This window comes from Leuciscus leuciscus (genome assembly GCF_965113295.1).
Source record: "Leuciscus leuciscus genome assembly, chromosome: 11".
In the NCBI taxonomy this organism is placed as follows: Eukaryota; Metazoa; Chordata; class Actinopteri; order Cypriniformes; family Leuciscidae; genus Leuciscus; species Leuciscus leuciscus.
Window position 1 is genome coordinate 14,398,884 of NC_138735.1, and position 15,117 is coordinate 14,414,000.

General features: G+C 36.6%; 1 protein-coding gene and 1 long non-coding RNA gene across 7 annotated transcripts in view; one reads left to right on the forward strand and one right to left on the reverse strand.

Moving 5' to 3' along the window:
- The window catches only part of asap1b (ArfGAP with SH3 domain, ankyrin repeat and PH domain 1b), an 88,875-nt gene that overhangs the window by 71,470 nt on the left and 2,288 nt on the right, over positions 1-15,117 (forward strand). For 3 of the 6 annotated variants that reach the window (XM_082183986.1, XM_082183987.1, XM_082183988.1), the window contains exons 21-29: positions 760-875; positions 2,341-2,408; positions 2,592-2,699; positions 2,790-3,015; positions 7,547-7,714; positions 9,294-9,372; positions 9,682-9,740; positions 10,399-10,907; positions 10,998-11,120. In XM_082183986.1, the coding sequence (XP_082040112.1) occupies positions 760-875; positions 2,341-2,408; positions 2,592-2,699; positions 2,790-3,015; positions 7,547-7,714; positions 9,294-9,372; positions 9,682-9,740; positions 10,399-10,907; positions 10,998-11,120 (1,456 nt within the window). Of the gene's footprint in view, positions 1-759; positions 876-2,340; positions 2,409-2,591; positions 2,700-2,789; positions 3,016-5,736; positions 5,806-7,546; positions 7,715-9,293; positions 9,373-9,681; positions 9,741-10,398; positions 10,908-10,997; positions 11,121-15,117 lie in introns of all 6 variants that reach the window. The other 3 variants (XM_082183989.1, XM_082183990.1, XM_082183991.1) reach the window with 2 other exon arrangements.
- On the reverse strand, positions 8,086-9,286 carry LOC309509383. The gene is made up of 2 exons (XR_014209887.1): positions 9,076-9,286; positions 8,086-9,028 (listed from the first exon to the last, which is right to left on the reverse strand). It is a non-coding gene; the product is annotated as an uncharacterized lncRNA (long non-coding RNA).

Below are 15,117 nucleotides of genomic sequence, written 5' to 3' on the forward strand. Positions count from 1 at the left end.
TCTTTTAGATATATTTTAAATATATCTAGTCAGTGACAGAGTGCAAGCATATTCGTCAAAAATAATTCTGTATTTTCAGCTTCAGAATCATACATTTTTATATTCTGGTGTCACTATTTTCCTGTGCTTTGGTTTATCAGCACCAAGTCCAAGCTTATTCGTTTACACCCGCAATGTAATATCAAATTTAGCCTTTTAATCAACAGTAAAAAAAAATTGTAAACCTTTTACCATATGTCTTGGAGTATCGCAATAATATCATATTGTGAGTTCAGTATCGTGATATGTATCGAATCGTGACATGAGGGTATCGTTAGTTACACCCCTAATTTATTTGAATGAAGTAGCCTATCGGGATATACTGGTGTAGATGTGTAGCCTCTCTCTGTTTCTTACTTTCTCTGTAGTCTCACTAGGTAAACAGAACTAGGTCATTGACTTGCTCTCTCCCCATGTGTGCAGTTTAGTCACTGCTGACCCAAATTCATGTAGATTATGAAGGTATGAAGCAGCTCATTAAGAGTGAAAATGTTGTTCATGTCACAGCCTCAAGGAAAGATTTGAATTTGAAAATCTGTGCTCAGATGATTTTGTTAACATGTTCACCACCAAAATTGTGGTGGTTGGTTTAATACATGTTTATTTTGCTTTATGTTGGACGTTTTCAGTTCTAACATGTATAGTGTGTTTTTTATAGTACAATACACTCTTATATGTCATAAGATCAAGGAAAATTGTATTCCTCATGTCTCTGTCCAGTGGGAATCTGGATAAACAGACGGAGAGAGGAAACACGGCCCTGCACTACTGCTGCATGTATGAGAAACATGAATGCCTCAAACTACTGCTGAGAGGCAAACCAGCTACTGATATCAGTGAGTTACACATGCTGTTTTTTCATTTTTTTTTCATGTTAAATGTAATCTTTAGCAAATCTCAAAAGTAATATCCATATTTCATACTGTATATTATAGTAATGTGATGCCTGAATTTACTTGTAGCATTTGATCACAAATGATTGATTTTAGTGTTTTATTTTTGGTTTATTTAGACAGAATAGTCCAGAACTATAATATTGGATAGAATTTGAATATCTTTGCATCACTACTTGCATATATATATTTGCTTAGACACCAAATACATACAAGTTTGTGTTTCATAATGATAAGCACTGTTAATAATAATAATAAGTTATATTTATATAGCGCCTTACCAGGGCTCAAGGACGCTTTACAATGAACAAGCAACAATAATGGCAATGGACAATGATAACAAACAAAACAACAGTAGGTAGATGAGAGTAAAAGTTCAGTATACAACTTAATGGTTACATTCAGAAAATAAGTGAGTTTTGAGCATAGTTTTAAATTCAGAAATAGTATTAACACAACAGAGTGATCGGGGCAGAGGGTTCCATAGTTTGGGTGCAACAACACTGAATGATCTGCCCCCCATTGAAGCTAGGCAATGCCGAGGGACAACGAGAAGGCTAGAGTCAGAGGATCGTAGAGAGCGAGTAGGGGTGGAGCAGGTTACAAAGATAGGGGGGAGCCAAGCTGTGCAGAGATTTAAAAGTGAGCAGGAGGATTTTGAATTTAATACGATAAGCCACTGGAAGCCAGTGAAGATCGTACAAAATTGGGGTGATATGGGCAGAACGCTTGGTGTGGGTAAGTATTCTAGCAGCAGAGTTTTGAATGTATTGCAGTCTGGAAATGGAGCTAGCTGATAGACCAATGAACTGGGCATTACAGTAATCAAGACGTGATGTGACAAATGCATGGATGACACTTTCAGCGTCTTTGATACTGATGAAGGGACGGAGCTGGGAGATGCAACATAGATAAAAGAATGCTGATTTGGCGATAGAATTAATATGAGCCTGGAAAGAGAGAGAGGAGTCAAAGATTACACCAAGATTTTTAAAAGTACTAGATGGTTTGATGTGAGAGCCAGCAATCTCACAGATGAAATTGGTAGGAATTTTGCTAGTGAGTGACGGAGGTCCAGTAAAAATAATTGCAGTTTTGTGCATGTTAAGTTTTAGAAAATTTGAATGAAGACAATCTTTTATTTCATGCACACAAGCAGAGATTTTGTCGGCTGTGACAGATTGAAGAGGTGTACAGATGTTTATATAATTTGATGTCATCAGCGTAAAAATTATAATACAATTTTTATGTAACATGTATTATGTAAATTGTGAATAATAATGGCCCGAGAACGGATCCCTGGGGCACACCTTGCTTCAGGGGGACAGTAGGTGAGCGAAAATCTTGTACTGAAATGTAGAATTGTCTGTCAGAGAGGTCTGGTTAAAAATGTGACTTCATGTTTCAGCCAATCAGAATGGAGAAACCGCTTTGGATGTGGCCAGACGGATGAAGATCATCCAGTGTGAGGAAGCGGTGAGTAACTTCTGGGTCAGAAGATACAATCTTTCCTATGAAAACTGTTAATTGATGTTCTTCAAGATATCAATAGGGGGTATTAGAGATGTGCTGAAGGCCCCAAGGTGTAAATATGTGATTATTTTTGTAGATCTAACTTGTGTTTGTTTGTTTGTGTGTGTGTGTGTGTGTGTGCTTCAGCTGGTACAAGCCGCTGCGGGAAAATTTAATACTAAAGTCCATGTGGAATATGATTGGAATCTCAGACTGGAAGAGCTTGACGAGAGTGATGATGATCTGGACGACAAAGTACAGCATTTCCCTTTGAACCTATCTTAAAATATTCAAACTTCTCTGACTCAGAGACTAAAAGATTTTCTCATTGTCTTTCATTCCCAGCCCAGTCCCATTAAGAAAGATCGTTCTCCCCGTCCGCAGAGTTTCTGTCACTCATACAGTCTCTCTCCTCATGATAAGCTCTCTCTGCCTGGTTTCATTGGCCAGCGTGATAAGCAGCGCCTCTCATACACTGCACTCACGAATCAGATGTACAGCGTTTCCACTGACTGCCCGTCCTCTCCCGTCGCAGATGCCCCACCTCTGCCACCCAGGAATGCAGGCAAAGGTAACCCAGAAACACAACAGCCAATCAGATGCCACAGAACATAAAACATGTTCTAACCAATCACATGTTCTTGTGAATTCCATAATTGTGTTCATTTCAATAATTATATTTGTATGTATAAATGTATTAATCAAACTCCCAGATTCTGTCATTTTAGTTCAGTTTGTAGTCCTAAAACTTGGATGTGTTCCTTATGGAGTTTCAAATGGGTTTTTGATTAAAGAGTAAGGACTTTAGTCAGCAACTTTGAAGAGACTTTCACGTTTTGTTTTACAACGTAAATTACTTTGAATCATACCTTAAATATGAATTTTGAATCCTCTGTTTTTTTAAAAAAATGTTACAAGCAAGTTGTTAAAAAAGAAATACAACAATTCTAAAAACATCCTTTTGGTAGGTGTAGTCCTTATATAGCAACTTGCAGTGTTATTTTTTGTATTATTATATACTGTGTTATTATTTTTGGAATTCCATTTATGGGCCATTCTACAGAATTGGTTCAAAGTCAGAGTTGGAAACATCACAAATTTTGTATGTATGCAAATTGTATAATATCTACGGTACACATTTCTAGTAATGGTGCAGTTAATTCTCATTGTATTTTCAGAAAGTTTTGGAATAATTTTCCTCTCCCCAAATTTGTCACTATCGAAACACAATAACATATCATTTGATAAGACGGGTTATATTGACCGATTTATCTACCTTGTAAATATATTTTTTTGCTATTTTATTAGAAAGTATTCACAGGTAAATCAATAACAATTACAATTTTAACAATATTTCAAGTGTAATTCATGAGATTTGTTGTATTTTGAATCCAATCTTTTTTTGTAAAAGGTATAAAGTTTATCATACTATTTCAAAGTTAAGGATTCATTAATTTGAATATAAATTGAACCAAACACTATTATAACATCTTAGTTGATAATTCAGTATACTTTATTTTTGATAAAACATCCCATGTTTCGATCATGACTGCACGTTTTCGGTAGTGACAGTAATGTTTTGGTAGTGACCACAACACATTACAGAATTTTAACTTGCATGATAAAACAGTACTAAAACATACTAAAATACTAGTGATTTGCATAACTGTGCTAAAATGTTGTTTATTTCCCCCAAATAAACGATTATGTGTTCCTTTTGTCACTACCAAAACAATGATGTCACAACTGAAACTTCAGTGATGCTAATCTTAACAGTTGTACAGACACAAAAACTGCATTTTATCGAATAACCCCAAAACAATGATGTCACAACCGAAACTTCACCACATGTTTCGGTCGTGACTGTTTCGGTAGTGACAATTTTAGATACTTTTGAGCCTAGCTCAAAAATGCTAATTAGTACATGGGACCTAGCACAGTTCTGAACAGTTGTACGCGCATAAAAACTAAATTTTATGGAATAACACCCCAAAAATGTGTTAATTGCAGAAAAAAGGTGTTTAGTAGTGACTTTCAGACTTTTGAATACATTTACCTCAACATGATGAGACCTATCTACTCACCATATAGCTATGAGAGAGGGGGACAAAAATGTTTCAGCCAATGGACTAAAACTAAAACACAATTCGGTAGTGACATGAAAATGCGGGACACATTTTTTTAACTTAGTTTCATGATTTAAAAAGTAAATATATATATATTTTTTAAATATATATATTTAAAATATTTAAAATATCAGTAAGCTTAATATATATACATACACTTAATATATATATATATATATATATATATATATATATATATATATATATATATATATATATATATATATATAATCATAATTTATTGGCTATTTTCAATTGGGAGGGGGCTGTCCCGAACCCTAACCTCTAAATTTCAACTTATGAAAATTATATTGAAATAATTTTTAGCAATTATTTCCATTGTTAAAAAAAAAAATATATATATATATATATATATATATATATATATATATTTTTTTTTTATTTTTTTTTTATATATATATATATAATTTATATATATATATATATATATATTTTTTTTTTTTTTTTTTTTTTTTTTATCAAAAATATATTTTTTTAAAAACAACAATGGAAATAATTGCTAAAATTATTTCAATATAATTTTCATAAGTTGAAATTTAGAGGTTAGGGTTCGGGACAGCCCCCTCCCAATTGAAAATAGCCAATAAATTATGATTAAATATATATCTATATTAAGTGTATGTATATATATTAAGCTTACTGATATTTTAAATATTATTGTGGGATTCAAAAGATAATAGAATGATTTTAGTAAACATCTAAGATTTAAATACTTAAATGCTTTTTAAATGTGTTTTTTGGTTGTGGGATAGTAGTTTTCACCAATTCTGTAGAATGGCAATGCTTGACCAATAACAATCAAGTTAAATGTTTTTTATATGTTAATTACTTATAGTCTACTGAAAAGACAACAAAACTGTAACAACTGTATGCCTGTAACTGTAATATTTGTGTATATGTGTCGGGATTTTAACCTTTTTTTCTGATGCTTTGCCACAGACTCCAGCTTTGTTTACTTTTCCATTTGATACTTTTGTTTATGGTTTGACTTTCTGATATGGCATGGTATTAACAGGCAAAACTATGTAAAATGCTATCTTGTCTTTTTCCATCTTTTCTTCTCTCTCTCTCTCTCTCTCTCTCTCTCTCTCTGTTTTGTTTATTTTATTTTATTCTCTTCTCTCTTTGTCTCGTCTCTCTTACAGCTCCTTCTCTGGCTTTCCTTGGCTCTCATTCCCACTATGCTACTCTGGCTAGCACTCGACCATACATCAGTGACTATCTAATTTTTTTGTTTGCATACACCCTTTCTGCTTTTTGAATCTATTTAATGACCTCATTATTTGATCTTATGACATTTTTATAACTGTGTCTGAAACTGAAGGCTGCTGCAATGTGAAATTAATGTTTTTAAATGAAAGCACATGACCATTCAAAAGTTTGGGGACAGTAATATCTTTTTAAAGAAATTAATTGTTATATTTCAGCAAGGATGCATTAAATTGATCAAAAGTGACAGTAAAAACACTTATAATGTCAAATAGATTTCGGTTTCAAATAAATGCTCTTCAGCAAAGAATCCTGAAAAAATGTATCACGATTTGTAGAAAAAGTTAACAGCACAACTGTTTGCAACATTTTAGGAAATGTTTCTTGTGCAGCAAATCAGTATATTAATGATTTCTGAAGGATCATGTGACACTGAAGACTGGAGTAATAATGCTGAAAATTCAGCTTTGCATCACAGGAATAAATTCCATTTTAAAATATATTAAAAATAGAAAACTGTTATTTTCAATTGTAATAATATTTAGCCTTTTTTTTTAGTTTTTTACTGTATTTTGTATAAAAAAAATGCAGTCATGTTGAGCATAAGAGACTTTTAAAAACTTGAAAAAATCTTACTAACCCCAAATTATCGAATGGTATTGTACCTCCTAAAGAAACTAATTTCATATTATTTGAATGATCTAGAACAGGGGTACAAAACTCAGTTCCTGGATGGCCACAGCCCTGCAGAGTTTAGCTTTTAACCCTAATTAAACACACCTGATCCAGCTCATCAAGTCCGTCAGGCTCATTTGAAAACTAAAGGGCTGTGTCTGAAATCACTCCCATACCCTAAATAGGGCACTATTAGAGGGGACAGCCATTTGTAGTGGTGTCCGAAACCATTGTGGACATTATCGAGTGCACTCATTCAATCCCATAATGCACCGCAATAACGAGTGTACAACCAACGTTTCAAGGCACAAATTCTTATGTTTTAAACCAACTAATCCACATACAGAATGGTTGGATATCATAGCTGGTGGTGAATGCATATGTTGCATTCAAAACCAAGTAGATATGAGCATCTTAGTAGATAGCATGTTTCACATATATTTAATTTGTACATGCCTTGATGCCTTTATACTTTCAAATGCAACATATTTCTGGTTTTGGACACTATAATCACTGAATCCACCATCAGGTCAATCCAATTATTCAGTTCATCTGATTCCCTTTTTGCTTGATATACTTTCATTTGGAGCCTTCAGATTCTGCTACAGTTTGGTTATTATATGTAAATGGGTAATTTGACTTTCCATAGTAACAACTAAAGCCCAGAATTTGCTGAAGTTGTTAACTTGATGCATTTGCTTATTTCTTATACAAAGCATCTCTGACTGAGCTTTTCACTGGCTGTTGACTGTCTTTTTAAAATCTATAATGTAGAAAAGAGCTCACTCGACTCTAACCCCCTTGATGCCCTTCTCCAACTGAAGTCACTCCTCTAGTCTCTCCACTTCCACTTTAAAGCACCTCACTTATCTGGCCTGCTTCGTTTTCAGTGACACTTGTCGTCCTGTCCTACTGGTTACCCACACCTTCATTCTTTCTCTTTATTTTCTTCCCTTTCTATTGTCTTCCTTCCTCCCGCACCCTCCAAAGAACCCATGTTAAATGACAGTGTCCATTCTTCACCTTGACATCAGTGCATGTTGTTGTTTTATGTTGTTGTTTTCCCTCCAGCCCCTCCCTTGTCAAACCTGCCCCCCTCCACCCTCGCCCCTGCCACACAGACCCCCGCTATTGGCAACTCCATTCTGTCAAAGAAGAGGCCCCCGCCCCCTCCCCCGGGACACAAACGCACGCATTCAGACCCCCCTACCCCGCTGTCATACACCCCGCTCTGTAAAGGTGGGATACACTTAAGCAACAACCCTAGTTGTTGGATTACTAGGGTTTCTGTTTTTATTTATTTATTAGTTTTCATTCACTCAGATCCACATGAAATGGTTTCAATTCAGTTTATTTCTATAGTCCACTTAAGCTATTGTAACTTTGCTAGTACATGTCAACTAATTCTCTTTAGATTATTTTGTAGACTGTTTGGTTAGGGTTCCTGTTAGTGGAATACTTATAGTCATGTCTTTTGGGGGACCATCAAATTAAGTCTACTTATACTGTACTCTAATGACTTATACTTGACATGTTATTGCAAAGTTACTTACATTTAGTAGAATGTCTAAAGTGGATTATCAAATTAAATTATTTTTGTTTTTATAAGATGTTTTTTAGTGGAAACATCAATTTAGTGTCTTTTAGATTAAATTCTTCCAAGAAATGGTCTTTTGATCAATTTTAGGTCAATCCTTAGTACCTTATTTTTGGTTTGATCTCTGCAGTATATTACCAGATCATTTGCATCCCATTCATTCTGTGGTGGCGTTACATGTTAAACTCTAGAACATTTTAGATATGAAAAACCAATATTGAGAGGACAGTGTTGCCAATGAAAGGCTCAGCCTAATGACCCCATCCATAATCTTTTGACCTCTGTATTGAACCTTGCCCTAGTGATTTGCATGATGCTTAACATTTTGGGTAAAGACAAAGAGCAAGGCATGGTAAAATAATGGTCTGGAAGATATTAATGTGTGAAAGACATGTTAAAATGCATTGCATCTTGTATATCCCCTCACATGATCTGTATCGCTATAACCCATATTAATTAACTGCCTGTTGATTCACATAATTACATAATTTGAGATGTAGTGAGATGCATTTAAGACCATTATTGAGCTTGGCCTGGTGCTGTTACCTCTGATATCGCAGCACTATATATATATATATATATATATATATTTTTTTTTTTTTTAAAGAAGTTTGCTTTAATAAGTAAATACAAAGTTGTGACATTTGCTGAAAAAAATTCCTGGAGACTTTCATGTGTACACAAACTTTTATGTGGATAAAGCTTTGTGTATAAAGGATGCATTTAATTGATCAAATTGATCAAAACAGCATAAATGCTGTTCTTTTGAACTTTCTATTCATTAAAGAATCCAGAATTTTTTTTTATTTGCAGTTTCACAAAAATGTTAAGCAGCACAACAATGTTTTTAACATTGATAATAAGGAATGTTTCTTGAGCAGCAAATCAGCATATTAAAATGATCTCTGAAGGATCATGTGACACTGAAGACTGGAGTAATGATGCTGAAAATTCAGCTTTGCCATCAAATTGTAATACTATTTTACAATATACTTTTTTTTACTGGATTTTTGATCAAATTAATGCAGCCTTGGTGACCACAAGAGTCTCTTTTCAGATTTTTTTTTTTTTTTTTTTAAAAACCTTTGAATGGCAGTGTATATCTAGTTTTACTGTCAGAAATTCCCACAGTTTTTTTTTTTTTTCTGCTAATGTCACCTTAGGATGTCTCTATAGGCTTCTGCCACTAAAATATATTTAAACTCAAACTCATCATTGCAGGAAGTGATTCAACGCCACCTCCTGTCAACAAGATGTCCCCTTTGACTAACAGATTTGAAGGCATTCCGCAACATCAAAGGTAACCCATCTTCTAACAACTTTTCTAACGTAGCAAATAAAACAATCCAAACGTAACTGATTAAGAATTCAGTTTTGTAGAACAAGCTTGAACTTTAGAACTATATTTGCATTAAAAATGTCAGCAAACTTTAGACTGCATATTTATACATGGCCTTTTGTGATTCATTTGAATATGTCCATGTAAATTTGTCATCGTGTATTTGGGAATGCAAAACAGTTCTCTTTAATACATTATGGCTGATTTTACAGAGCGTGCAACCTGTTATCGAACATATCTTTGAGCTTTACATATGTTCCATATTTCTAGTCTCAACACCACAAAGCCCACACTTGGTCCACGGGTCCTTCCCAAACTACCTCAGAAGGGTAGGTGACATGCTTTCTGCCTGTGAAAATTGCAATTATATAACATCTGTTTGTTGAAATAATTCATTTAGTCAGTCACTTTAATCATAATCATCATAATTGTATAGTTGTTTGCATTCAAGTATGTATTTTAATTTAATTTAGTTTGTATTAAGCTAAGAGTGTATTTTGTTCTTTATCTTTTTCAAATAAATGTTCTATATATTTTATATAGAATTTATTAGTAAATTAAGTTATAACATTTTTCACAATAAATATTTTCACATCAGCACAAATATTCCCTTACAACTACCACTGAACACTGATGGTGATGCTGAGAAACTTCTTTAAAAGCAAAAGTGTTTTCTTGAAAGTTTTACAGATGAACACTTAGAAAGTAATGACATTTTTATTCACAGAATAAATGCACTTTTAAAACTAACAAAAATACAAATTAAATACATAAAAACCTAGAAAACAAAATGAATAAAACATGAAGTAATATTACAAATGTCAAATTTTAACAATTTAAACATCACCATTCAAACATTATTTTTACACTTTTTGGTGTAAATAGTCTTAAACTATATCAAAATACCAAAAAACTAACAAAAAAACAAACAAATATTAGACAGAAAACACATAAATAATCTGCTGACATTATCTTGTTTTTCAATAGTTGCCCTGCGTAAGATAGACACCATCCATCACCCATCAATGGACAAAACTAACCAGCCTCCTGAACCAGTGCTGTTCCAGAAGGTTCTGCAGAGTTCAGACACCCCACCGAAAGTTCCGTTAGCTGATAGATCTCAACCTGGAGATATACCTCCTAAACCACAGCATTCAGAATTACCCCCTAAACCAGGAGAACTACCTCCAAAGCCCCAGCTGTCCGACCTTCCCCCTAAACCCCAGCTGGGTGACCTACCGCCTAAACCTCAGCTGAAAGATCTCCCGCCCAAACCCCAACTGACAGATGTCTCCCCACCCAAACCTGTAACCACTGAGATCCTCCATAAACCTCCTCCTGGAGAAGTGGCTCCCAAGCCCCAACCCCCAGATACTCCAACTATCATCCAACAAGGTGAACTGTCACCTCAGCCGGTCCAGTCTAGTGAAGACACCAATGGAAGTCCAACATCAGCACAGGAGACACCTGTACCGTTGCCCCGGAAAATAAATCCGGTGAGGATTCAGTCTCAGAAGCTTCAGATAAGTACATGGGAGTCAGTAACACGGTGCTTTTAACAAGCGAGTCTTGCATTTTTTTTGCAGATTAAGAGTAAAATGCGAAGGGTGAAGACCATCTACGATTGTCAGGCGGATAACGATGATGAGCTCACTTTCGTTGAGGGTGAGGTCATCATAGTAACTGGGGAAGAGGATCAGGAGTGGTGGGTAAGTGTAACCGCTCCAAATTTTCAAGTATATGCAACAAAGCATGAGAAGCAACAGATTCTTCATTCGAAACGTTTGACAAACGTTCCAATGTTTTGATTTAATGATTTATGAAATAGTTCCCATAGTTCATGGCTATTAAATAGTGATTTGATAATAATCACATTATAGATAATGTGGTTTGTTGACCACATTACCATATCACATCACCGCATTTCAGAGTAGGGTCTAAACCAGCACTATAGGAACTACCAGTGACGTTAGTGTACACTGATTGGCCAAACGCACGTGAAACACCAGTACCCGCCATAAAAATTTTTATTAAAAAAAGCCATTTAAAGCTGCAGTCTGTAGCTTTTTTGGGTTAAAAATTATCCAAAATAAATTTGAGCAAGTACATAACCAGCCAGTGTTCAAAACTATCTGCTTTCCTTGGCTCGATTCAAAATGGTAAGCTTGTAATAATGTTTTTAATTCCAGTGGTACTGGTGGATTTCCACGGGAGATTAGGGCATGTCTTTGCGTCATTACGTCACATCTGTACACATAAAGAAGGTGTCTCGGCTAGTAGGCTATATTGCGTGTGAGGATGTTGGAGGTGGAGATTTATAGCCTTTTCTCACAGCACTTGATGTAATTAAACTTATCAATTTGATGGTGGACCAGAAAGGTTCAAATGACAGTATCCACACCACCAGCGTGGTGATTGACAACCGCACATTCTCCTCAAAACATTGGATTCATCGGCGCTGTGCCATGCCGAGGCACAACGCACGTAAAGTTGATAATTCCACGAATAACTGCAATTGCAGATTTCGAACAGAGATGGCGACAAAGAGAAAAAACTGCGGACTGCAGCTTTAAACACAGATTATAGCCTATATATTTACTCCACAAACTAACTCTACAAACATGGAAAACAGTGATAGATGGACCTCTTAAGCTCGGGACACAACATGTCGAATCGGCCGAAAAAAAGCTGACGAGGACTAATTTCAGCCGACTGTGCGGAACCGTGTGGAACACACTGAGAAAACGTAGGGCTCTTACAGAGTCTTTACGTGCTCCCTTTCATAGTCTACACGTCGGACGCAAGCAACTTGCAGTATCGCCCCCACCAACAACGCATAGTATTGCATGCAACGGTGCGTCGCGTATCAAAAACTGGGACGACACATTTTGCTACGCATAGACGCATAATGGCGGCCGAAGCGTAGCGATGCGTAGCCTTGCAGGCGCGTATGCGTATCGATGCGTTGACTCTGTAAGAGCCCTTAAGGCCAATTTATACTTCTGCGTCGGGTGCGTGTAGAAGGTACGGCGTAGCATACGCATTGACGTGTACCATACGTCGTACCCTTCGCCGTACCCTGACGCGCACCTACTCAAAAATGTAACTACGCGTCGCGGCGACGCGGACCGCAAGATCTGTGATTGGTCGGCTGGATAGCATCGCGTTTCCTCCTACCCATTTCCGGAATGATCTTCTGCACTCTGCACTCTGCACCGCCCGCCCGCCATTTTTAAATTCCGAAGATCAGTGAAGAGCCATGGAAACCGAGAGATTGCTTGAAGAAGTGCGGAAATACAGCCATCTGTATGACTCCTTCAGTCGCCATTGCTCGTAGAAACCTAAACTCAAAACAGCCGCGAGGAATGTAAACACAGTGGAACATTAAAACCCAGACGCGCCAACTAGCGTTTCGGCGGTGTAACTGCAGAGCAACACAGACATTCGCAGAAGTATAAATGCTCACGACGGCGTCGCCTACGTGCGTAGCCTACGACGTACACTACGGCGTACACTCGACGCAGAAGTATAAATTGGCCTTTAGTCGGCCGACGCACAAAAACTCGCCGACGGCTGACCGTCGGCTTGGTGTGTCCCGGGCTTTAACCTTTACACTGAGGAGAAAATCCAACGCAACTTTGAGGGGACCAAGCGAAACACTGGATATCAATCACACGGCATACGCAATACCTTTACATATACTGTCTCTGTTTCTATTTATAAAACGGTTAGTTCCAATCCTTGATTCTGATTGGTCAATAGCTGTGTTTTATTCACGATAAAACATGACCGCTTCACCCAGCGGTTCTATGTGCAACCACTCTTAGCAACTTAAACACATGTTTGATCTCATTGACATTGTTCATTGAAGCTAGAGTAGAGTTTTGGGAGAGATTGAGTAAGCGAGTGTATCTGTATTTACAGTAGACATGGCATTTTCCTTCAGTCAGTCCTATATTCATAATAAAAAATCTGTTTGCTGCAATATCTTGTCCTTTTAACAGTTAAGGGGTTTTCCCGTGCCCTAGTCATTTGTGTCTTCCTTCTCCGTGATCACAAGTTTGAGTCCTTTCAATGTAAAAGTCTTCTCTACTGACTGACTCACTCATTAAGACAGTCTTTGGCGAAATAATGTATGTGTTGCTGTTTACGGTCAGGGACTATTTTTTCCAGCGGAAGGAAGGCTTTTAGTGATTTTACTTCATGAAAGTTGCATTGATACATATTTTTCGGCTTTAATATTTGTATTGTGTGGTAACCGTTTTATAAAAGCAATAAGGTACTCGAGGCTAGTGCTGTATCGTGAATAAACACTTCAGCCGTGACTTATTCACGATACAGCACAGCCTCGAGTAACGTTACCTTATTGCTTACGTATAACAGCTCTGTCTAATAACGTATAGGCTATATGCACGATCGCTTCCGCGTTTTGTCTCAGCCCGCCCAGTTACATCCGGTGCTGCGTCGGAAGCCGTTTTTGCATTCGGTGGAGATAATGGTAAATTACACTCGCTGTTTACAAGAACTTCCAGTGGTTAACGTGAATGATATAACGTTGTCACAACTGAAAGTAAGAAAAGTGCTTTAAATTATATATTTCGAGCTATATCGACAACACTGAGTTGTACTGTATTCTCTCATATCATGCGGAATCCGTTTCTAAAATTGTTTTCTCCGTTTCGCTAGTGACCGCTAGTACACTTCGCTTTAGAACGCGCTATGCAGAAGTAAAGACGCTGGCTGAGATTCTACCGGAAATACGTCAGCAGCGTTAATGCATAGAGCGTGTTGGAGTGAAGACTGTCAGTAGATCTCACGTCACCGTCTCGAGTCTCGACTGCAGGCAAGACAGAACAGAGTTCCGGAGTGATTTGATTTACTGTTTTATATGATTAGACTGTAACCACATACATGGATATAATAAAATTATGCATGGAAAACAATCTGTCGACAGTCTTAGTGAGTTTGATTCATGCATTGATAGTTTGTGTGTTGTAATTGTATGATTCAAGTTTAGCACTACTGCAGTTCATTTTACAGTTTCCACTGCATTAAGTTGATCATTAGGGACAAGAAAATGTATTATTTGTCAAATTCGAATGACGTTTTAGTAGGCCTAACTGTTGACAGTATGAGTGAGTTTAATTTGTTGATTGATCGATCATTAATCTATTTAATGATTGAATGCACTGAGCACTGCTGTGGTTAATATAACAACACTCTACAACAGCATAATATTACTTTTAAATCTTTTAAGCCTAATTCTTAGTCAAATTTGAATGATATCTTAGTTTTATATATCATTTGTGATTGTACTTTCTATAGATATGGCCAGACGTGCAGTCTGCCAATAACATTAGAGCGACAGCACTACGAATGCCCACAAGCGACTCATAGTACAGAGACTAGCGACAAAATCGATGGCGGTGTGAACGGGGCTTTAGACAGGACTGTTAGACAGATAGTTAACTAATGTATGCGAGCACTGTGTGCTCAGGCTTTGCCGTTCTCAGTGCCATCAAAATAAAGTCACAACACACACATCACGACGGTGTACGTCACTTCAGAGTTCCTACTGGCTGTGCGAATGCAACCAGAAAATTGTTCCTAAGGGAACCATTAGTTCTCGGAGAACCACCCTGGTGTGGCTAGTTCCTAGAACTACCAGGTAATAAAACCCCTATATAGGATTCTCTCCCTAATTTA